This window comes from Rhinopithecus bieti, unplaced genomic scaffold, assembly GCF_001698545.2.
Source record: "Rhinopithecus bieti isolate Rb0 unplaced genomic scaffold, ASM169854v2 scaffold_31127, whole genome shotgun sequence".
NCBI lineage: Eukaryota > Metazoa > Chordata > Mammalia > Primates > Cercopithecidae > Rhinopithecus > Rhinopithecus bieti.
In genome coordinates, this window is record NW_016813970.1 from 131,212 (window position 1) to 141,114 (window position 9,903).

The 9,903-nt window shown below is 35.2% G+C and overlaps 1 protein-coding gene across 3 annotated transcripts in view; it reads right to left on the reverse strand.

Annotated features, from left to right (window-relative positions):
• Window positions 1–4,683: 4,683 nt before the first annotated feature.
• TAC1 (tachykinin precursor 1) overlaps window positions 4,684–9,903 on the reverse strand; it is an 8,804-nt gene continuing 3,584 nt past the window's right edge. For all 3 annotated transcript variants that reach the window (XM_017849299.1, XM_017849301.1, XM_017849300.1), the window contains 2 exons: window positions 8,713–8,766; window positions 4,684–5,279 (listed from right to left, as the gene is read on the reverse strand). In XM_017849299.1, coding sequence (XP_017704788.1) covers window positions 5,233–5,279; window positions 8,713–8,766 — 101 coding nt within the window. In that variant the 3' untranslated portion in view covers window positions 4,684–5,232. The remainder of the gene's footprint in view (window positions 5,280–8,712; window positions 8,767–9,903) is intronic.

Below are 9,903 nucleotides of genomic sequence, written 5' to 3' on the forward strand. Positions count from 1 at the left end.
GCAAATATTAATGTTTAGTTAGGTTTGTTTGTTTGTTTGTTAGCTTTTTTGAAACAGAGTTTTGCTCTTTTTGCCCAGGCTGGAGTGCAGTGGCGTGATCTCAGCTCACTGCAACCTCTGCCTCCCGGGTTCAAGCAATTCTCCTGCCTCAGCCTCCAAAGTAGCTGGAAGTACAGGTACCCACCACCACACCCCGGCTAATTTTGTATTTTTACTAGAGATAGGGTTTCACCATGTTGGCCAGGCTAGTCTTGAACTCCTGACCTCAGGTGATCCGCCCACCTCGGCCTCTCAAAGTGCTGGGATTACAGGAGTGAGCCACAGTGCCCAACCTAGTTAGTTTTTTTAACCAAGATTTTTAAAAAGCTTTCTTTCCTTCTGTTGATTAGATTGTGCTTTGCAACATTTTCCTTCTTCTGTTTTGATAGTTATTTATTCATCTATTCTTTTAGTTTTAACCTGTGTGTGTTTTTAACTCATACACAGAAACTTACACATTCTTTGAAAAAAAAGTCTGGATTATGTCCTAGCCTCCTCAGTAACACAATAAATTTAGCATGTATTCATTCATTTTATACTGTCCTTCCTTCTCCCCTAGCTAACTCCTATGTTGACATCTTATCAGATTTTATTTCTATATTGTTTAACACACATGCATATACATAACCCTTCAATTTAGCAATATTTTTAGAATAGTTACTTTGCTCACCATATTTCTTATAATTATTTCCTCCCAGATTTAGTTTTCTTCTTGCTGAAATATGTCCTTAGTAATTTTTTCAAAGAAGGTGGGCATAAACTTTCTGAGGTTTTATATGTGTGAAAATGCCCTTAATTAGTGAAAGAAAATGAATGACTGAATTTATTTCACTGACCCTAGTAAGATCTGGGCCAATGCCTCTTTCTCCTTACTTTTCCTGCCAGACCCAAATTGGATAACAGCTGGTAGAACCTTAGCTTCAGTCTTGCGGGACCTGAATCCCGTTTCATTATTAATACAGCCCCATACCTTCTCTGAATTGGAACAGTGGACAATTTTCAGGATATAGTGAAATATTGACTGACCTTCATCAACCTAACATGTAAATTCATATGTTTTGTTGTTCTTGTTGTTGTTCATTTGTTTTCAGAAACAGTGTCTTGCTCTGTTACCCAGTCTCAAATATGGTAGCACAACCACAGCTCACCTTAACCTCAAACTCCTGGGCTCAAATTATTCTCCCACCTTGCTCCCTGAATAGCTAGGACTACAGGCATGTGCCACCATGCCCAGCTAATGTTTCATTTATAGTTTTTGTAGAAATGGGGTCCTGCTCTTCTAAGATCAGGCTGGTTTTAAACTCTTGACCTCAAGCAATCCTCCCGTCTCAGCCTCCCAAAGCACTGGGATTATAGGCATGAGCTGCTGCACCTGGCTAATCTAACATATAAATTCCTTAGACTATCTGCTCTTCAGCAGAACAGCTATTTTGAGCTATTCTCATGTTGCAATGGTTTTAATAAGGCTTAAGCTAACAGCTCTTAGTTGGCTTTTCTTCTTCTACAAATTCATCCTCACTGTTAAGTGATAGTTTGGTCAAATACTGTTTTCCTTAAGAATTTTGAATATTTTGTCCCTTCATCTCATGGCTGCAATACTCATCCAGTATTGCTAGCAAGTCTGTTGTCTGCAGTGGTCAATTCCTTATTCTGGGGTTGGCACCTTCCCCTGTAGCCTCTGCAATTTCCTGCTAGGACTATGACTTACTGTTGTGGCTTCCGTTCTGCTTCTTTTCTGGGGATTTACATAATTTCTGATATAATAAAAATCTTTCCTGTGTTTTGCACAAATCCCAACATACTAACTTCCTTAAAAATCATTCATAATTATTTTGTGTTAGAAGGAGAGATTTCAGCACATGCTCAAATTGAGATAAGATACTCTTATTTTTGTCTGTCTAGATGGATTCATGTGAAACTATATCCCTGGGGATATAGAGAAGGACTTTTATTGTTACTGTATGCTTTCCTTTATTTGGATTTCTGCTTATTAATTTCCCTTCGATTCAAGATAATAGGGCACACGTGTTGAATATCTTTCTTCTTCCTCCCCTGCCCCACCCCACCAATGCACCTGCCAGCTTTCTCCATATGCTCAAGAGCCCTGTATGTGCTGCTTACCTGTGTAGACAGCATTCAAGGGCTCCTACTCTTCTGTTTTCCAGTTGGGTTTGCCCAGTGGGAGGTACCAACAGGAGATCAGACAGCTGGGTGGCAATGAGGATGGGATATTTATTCCCTGGCCACCCCACTCTCCTCCTCCCACCCATACTTGAACACCTTGTTTTGGCTCCACTCTTTTACTGAAGACAACTGCCATCAAGCAGCCTTTTGCATACAGGGACTCTCATTTCCTCAAGTTGATCCTTCTGGCGTAGGGGTAGCTGTTACTCCCAAGGACATAGCATGGAGAACCATATACCATTACCAACTTCTCTATATGCTGCCCATAACTTTGTAACTAGTTCCTTTATTAACCCCTTCTCAAATTAACTTGAAAATCATTTATTTTTACCCTGGGCCCAGACCAATACGGAAACAAAACCAAGACAGTCAAAAACCAAAGCAATAATGTATATAGGTAACTTTAGGTAGTTTGGTCTTTTTGCTGTTTCATAACAGAATAAAATACTTAAGAAAGAATATAGGTGAAGAAAACTTACTTTAACTAAAGGAAATATGGCACAAAGAGAAAGTAATAATAAATGTTTTGAGCAGAAACTTAAACTGAAGTTTCTGTCCCTTTTCCTATTTGTGTTGCCACTGGGTTTCTGGGCCTAGAGGGAAAGCAGGCATGAGTGAAGGTTCACCAATGCATGTCTTGATGCGGCACTGTGGGATCATACCACAGGGATTTATAGAATTTCAGAGCGGGAAGGGGCCATGGGGACTACCTAGTGCGGCAATGAACAGCACAAAGCACCGCGAATTTGTGATATAGCCTGGATTTAATTTGTGAGGCAAAGATTTAAATACCACCCCGTGCTGTTGCTTGTTCAGTGTAGTGTGTCTAGTGCCTATAAAAATGTTTTATGGTTAAAATATAGAACTAATTTTCACACTGGCATTTTGAACAGCAGCGTCTAATGGGAACGGGTAACATTCACTGGATGTTTGCTGTGTGTGAGAGATTGTGTTCAAAGCTTTACAATGCATCAGCTGAATGCCATGTAGTAAGTACTAGTGTTATTCTAATTTTACGGATGAGAAAAATAAGGCAAAGAAAAGTTAAGGGACTCGCCCATCTTTACAAGGCCATTCGTAACGTGATAGAGCCAAGATTCAAACCTGAGTGGTATGACACAGAGTCCCATGTGCTTATCCACTAAAATTGTTCCTCTTGTTACAACAGCTATGCAGAAAAGCTATATATATGTGTAAATATATATAACAAATACTGCTTTGTCTAACAACATACCATATATGTTGTTCCACATTATAAAATACACTATGATGCCACTTTAAATGACTGTGTATTCTGTTGTTTTAGTATATGTTTGCTTAATCAATTTCATTGTTAGTGATTTGCTCTATTTCCCCCTCAGTTTATTTCCAATCCTGACTCCTATTATATTATAATCTCTGACCCCAGCATTTCGTTAAGCTTCATAACCCCATCTGTAAAATGATAATAATGACGATATTTCTGTCACTGAGTGATTAAGTACATACATAATTTTAGCTAATGATTATTTATTATAATTATTATTCAATGGAATGTTAAACATTGCTGTTGCGGAGTGGGGCTCTAGGGGATGACTCTGGTTTTCTCCATTTTGCTTACCATTATATAATTTTTCATATTTAGATGTATTGTGTACTAAGGAATATGAGGTGGAGTTTTTTTAAAAAAACATTTAATTGAAAACATAAATGTTAAAATATGCTTTAGCTCTTCTCTCCTTCAAATGGTTGTATTGCTCACCAACAGTCACCAGTCCAGGCTACATTCATGTTTTTTACTTCACTGAACAGTGCTTGTCTGCATTGTTTTACTGCTGGTCAATACTTCACATACTCTATGCAATCAGAAAATGATTCCAAGGACATTTATCAATCAAAATGCACAAGCCTCCCTCTCAATGCTTGGTATTTATTCCTGATGCATGTGCTTCTGTCAGACAGAGTGTTATAGGTATTAGCAATTCACAGGCACTTCTTAGAAATGCTGGAAAGGAGTTATTTTTGCTGTGAGGGTGTTGCCCTATTATCAACACCTCATCTTTCTGTATCATCTTCCGACAATCTTTGTGAGAATTTGATTCGCTATCTTTATTCTATTGAGACTCAGGCACTGATGCATTTATACCTGGGCTCTGAGCAGGGCTGAAATGGTAGTGAGCTGATGTTTTACTCAACAAGAAAACAATCAGTGAAATATATATTTGAAATAGATTATTATCCTATTTGTAAAAAGGAATCAAAAGCACATAAAACCAGAACTTGGCCTTTACTCTTTGGAATCCAAAATACAGTTGTGTTCTTCATAAATGATCTCATGACAAATGATTTAGCAAAAAGAAAAAAGTGCATGACAGAGTGAGAAATTGCATTTTAGACAAAATTGCTTTGAACATATTTCACCTATTAAAGGAAAGATTGCTAACTGGACACATATGTTAATAAAAAAATGTGACAAAAATCTTCAAGGTATTTTTTCTTTTATTTAAAATGTTAACTATCACAACACATCGTACAATGAAATGAAGACCTTAGAATCACATTAAAACTTTTAAAAACATCTCTATATAGTCACAAAACATGAAACATGCTTCAGAGATACAAATATAGTGTAATACCAAAATCTCAGTACATTTTCACCATGGAAACAAATAGGAAAAGCACAAGACTGTCAGGAGTTTCCCGCCCTTTCCGCAGTAGCTGACACGACTGCTTCAAAGCAATGATTTTTTTTCTTTAGGGACTATATCATTGACAGGTTTTACAATTTCATTGAACACTGTGCTTTGTTGAGAAATAACCACTTATTTCTATTTCAAAGGAGTCATATTGGAATTAAAACACATGTTTACAACACATATTAGCACAATATGAAAAATAAACACTTTTTGAATTTTCAACCCCAAACAATTGTTATTAAATAAATAATTATTCCTCATAGTGCATGTCTTATTTTACCTTTCATTGCCCATTGACACAAATGAAGCTGAATAAATAACGTTAGGTAGTTTATTAACGTCTTCTTTCATAATTCTGCATTGCACTCCTTTCATAAGCCACTGAAAACAAATAGGAGATAAAATGTTTTTTAAGTGAATTCACTGAGGGAGTTACACAACTAAAGTTCAGGGCATATAGTAATTTATTCTAAACTCCTAATGACATTTTCCCTTACAGAAGTATTTCTAGGAATGTAATTTGCACATCTTCTAATCCTGCCTTAATCTTTATCCTGATGGGAAATGATCTGACCACGAAACTCAGTTTCTTTCATCATTCATCATATACTTGGTGCCCCCAAAGCATATTTCCACAATATATTGCAGTGTTGATTCTCAGCAGCTTTCTCAAGCAGTGGCAGATACCCACAGTGAATTATAGAAAGGACAATGCCTAAAATAACCATTTGTTCTTGTAAATGGGTTTATAGGAATACAGACACACTCATTCATTTACATATTGTCTATGGCTGCTTTGGCCTAAAAGAACAGATTTGGGTAGTTGCAACAGAGACTACATGACTCACAAAGCCTAAAATATTTCTAATCTGTTTCTTTTCAGGAAAAGTTTGCTGATCTCTGCTCAAGGGGCATCTAATTGTGTGGGGGTCTCTTCCTCCCTTGTGGATACTTCCCCATGATGGATTGCCCTCAAGACTAAAAACAGCCCATTTACCGTAGGTAAGTCAGTTGAGCCATCTAAATACCATACTGTTTAACTTTTCACTAGCACCTTAATGGTCTGTGAAGGGTTAATTATTGCTTCCAAAGGTATTTAACATATAGCTAGCAAATAACTTAAATACATTGGTTATCTGGACAAAAATATGCCAAAATTGTATGTTATATTATATATAATTTCAAAGGGATCTGTAACCACAAAGGGGTAAAAATCAGACTGTTGTGATCAAGATATTTTGGGATATTTTTCATCATCTTAACTAATACCTTATAGACTTAGACATACGGTATAGTGAAACTACTATGCTTTTTGAAATTCAGTATGGCCTGTATAAAATACTGAATGTAAACAAAAACAGCGGGAAGATCTGTGAAGGATCTATAGGAATAATAGATGCTACTCTAAACAGTTTCCTCAGTGAGAAGGTTTGTTGACAGAGAAGGCAGGTAAAGGCACCAGTGTTATCACTTCCTTCTTTTAATACTGGTCTTAAACACCCAACTATCCTTTAAGTGCGGTTAACAATAAGCTGCATATTTTATATCAATTAAGTATGCACTTGTGAGGCAGAACAGTCTGAGCCAACACTGGACAGGCTTAAGGGAAGGAAACAGTTTATTTCTCATTCTGGATTGATTATATTAGGAAAAGGATGAATAGCCCAAGTTCAGTCTCTGACAAGCTTTAGGTAACATGACTCTGTTCCTCAGAAATTAGATGAAAGCTAATGTAAACCAACTAAAGACAGACAGTGATTTAGCTGGAACATAATGTCCTCTTACATGGAAGCAGAGTTTCTTACCTGGTCTTTGAACCCTCTGAAGCCTGATATAAATTTTTGAGTGTATGAGTTGATGAGGTTTTCTCTGGGAAAGGGCATCTATCTAGATTTATCAGATTGTCAAAGGGGTCCCTGACCATGAGTGGGTAAAGATCAGATGGCTGTAGATTAAGACTATGATAACCTTGACCCAATGAGGTATATAAAAAGATCCCTGATTGACTGTGGATCAGAACACATGTTTGCCCATTTTTCACCTATTTATATTTTCTTAACTAAAATGGAGGAACAAAGATTTAGTTATAAATTGATCCTGATTCATTACAGTGATTCTATTTATCACTACTTATAATTATGTTATTATTTTAAGTACATTTAATAGTATTTAATCTGTTCTAACTTGTACAATATCTACATTATTTGTAAAGTTAAGCATGTTCTGAAACCTATATCAGTTCTGGAAATGGAAAGTTGATGACTAATATGATTATCAAGAAAACTACAGTTAAGTGAGGACTGGTATGTACTGATACAAATAAAAGCCATTGGGGTTTAAATTTATACTTCATTTCCAAAAGTGGGAAGATAATATATATTAATAAAACAATTACAAGTTTTTCATTAAGGCACATTGATAATTTCTTACACTTCACTTACCCTTTGGCAGCCCAAAATGACTGGTGAGAAAATGCAAAGGTAGTGTCTAAATAGAAAATGGGGACCCAGTAAAAACACTGGGATAGCTCGTCCTGCGGACTTCAACACCAGAAACTACAAATTCCAAATTTATTAGAAATTATGTATCAAAAGGTCAATTATGAAGCGCTTAGAACTTTTCAATTACATGAATATATTCTCTGGCTTCTGCTGTAGCCCAGATTGTGTTAACTTTTTTTTTTGCATCGTGGGTTTTAACTTTTGCCCCACAGAAAGTGGTTTTATTTGTTGTACCCATTTCACAATAAAGAAAAATATCTCCATTAAAAAACACTAGGATAATTATTTTTCCTAGGATCCAGACAATTAAGAATTAAGCCAGCACATCTTATAGATTGTCTAAAAACTAGAAATATTCTAAATGGATAAGACAGCTGCTGATTACTTTCTAATTAATTACACATTTAGTATTTTAATTCTATTTTCACTGAAGGCAAAATAGAATTTGAATAGCTTTTCCAAGAAGCCCTGGAGGTAAGAGCTATAAGGTCTTAACAAAAGTGATCTTCTATTAAAATGATATAGGGTTTATTTACCTTGAAATCAGTGTGATGAATGAGTTAACTAATAATGGTTTTCAGAGAGATATATATATATGTGGTATTTACAAAGAAGATGGAAACTGAAGAGAAGGAAACCTACAGCCTTTATATCATATGAAAAAGTTGTTCAGAATTAAAATGAGAATTGTGGCATCCTTTCTCTCTAAGGAGTTTATGGCCAGAACCAATTTACAACACTCAAGGATATTTAATTGTGTTTCTTTTTGAAAGTACTGGAAAAAACCATGTCACTCACATCCTCTCCAACATCCATCAGGATGTTTAGATTTTGAATTTCTACAACTTCAGAAAAGTGATTAATTTGTAAAATAATTTGTTTTGTGAATTTATTTTGTGTTGGAAGATTGCCAGATGTAATGTCTTTTAAAACTTTCAAATTACTTTGATAAGTGAAAATTAGCCTCATTCTTCCCTGCACTCCCCACTCCCCCTTAGTTCAGTAAGGTTAAACAAGGCTTATTTAACAGATCTACAGGAAAGAATATAGGACTAACCCAAAGATTCAGGTTGGGTAATGATTAAATGGGGCAGACACTGGTAAGAATGGTGATTGGAGAGAAATAGACAGATACTGTGGTAATATTAGCTTAATTACCCATAAATCCATTTGTGGTTACAACAATTAAATTTTTTCACCATAATACTAATTTTGTATCTACTACTCCTTTTAATATTTTAAAACTATGTCTTAGAAAAAAATAGAAATAGATTTGAGATACTGTCTATTTTCAGTCACGATTTCATACATACCAGAATTTAAAGCTCTTTTGCCCATTAGTCCAACAAAGGAATCTGTTTTATGCCCTGGAAAAATACATTTATGGGTATTTTAATATGTATATCTTTGAGGAAACAAACTATTATAACTAGAACAAAGCAAGCTTCTGAATATATGTCTGTATAATAAATAACTTTCTACTTAAAGTTTTGGTGAGACTGAAGAAATAAAGATTCCTTAAAAGTTTTATAAATTACACTAACACAATACAACGAAAGTACTTTTCTCAATTCTATATTTAATATTAGCAAGCACTCTTTATTCATATTATATTTTATCTATTATATAAGGTTCTAAAATATATTTTATATAAAATATTGTCATTTGAGCCAGCTTTGATTTTTTAGGAAGTCAATTTCACATTTGTGTGAGAGTGAAATATCCAAGCATATTTCCTTGTGTTATTAATAAGTTGTACTTCTCAGCAAGTAGACCTTAATTAAAATCAGATTCCTTTCCTTGATGATTATAATCTTCTAAAAGGTCACTGTTTTTACTTTATTGGATATTAAAAGATACTCCTTTCAGTAAAGTGTATTAGTTTTGACATGAATAGAGTACATTTTTTATTACATAGAATTTTATATATAATTCCCTTTAAAGTCAAATCCTTAGAAAGTAAACATGAATACTGTTTATTTATTTTTCAAAGATGAACTCTTCGGAAAGGTGACTAGTTTAATGCCAGTGACAGAATTTCTCTTGGTTTTTATTTCAATGGTTGAGAATACAGCTGCTACGTTAATGCGGCCTGCTCTGCCACCCAATGCACCAAATTCACGACAGGGTACGTGAGTGGACAGTATGATGAAGATAGACCCCTGCCACTTCATGTCAACTCTGGTTCCATTAACTGAGACACAAATCTAATGACCTTCACGTACCACAATTTTGCCATCTTTGCTGCCCTAAGAAATATTTTACTGATCGAGTTTTCCCATTCAATTAGGGGATTAAAAAACTGCATCTCTACCCATCTTCATTTTTAGTGTGGATTCTCTACTCAGATTCACTCACTCATTCCCTTTAATTGACTGCTGGATGACCCTAATAAATGACATCATTATTGGACCAAGCATACTAAATTGAGTTAGAACATGCCTATAAATGCTTGTGGGGGTTTTGTGTTTGTTTGTTTGTTTGTTTACAGTGAAAGTAAGCTT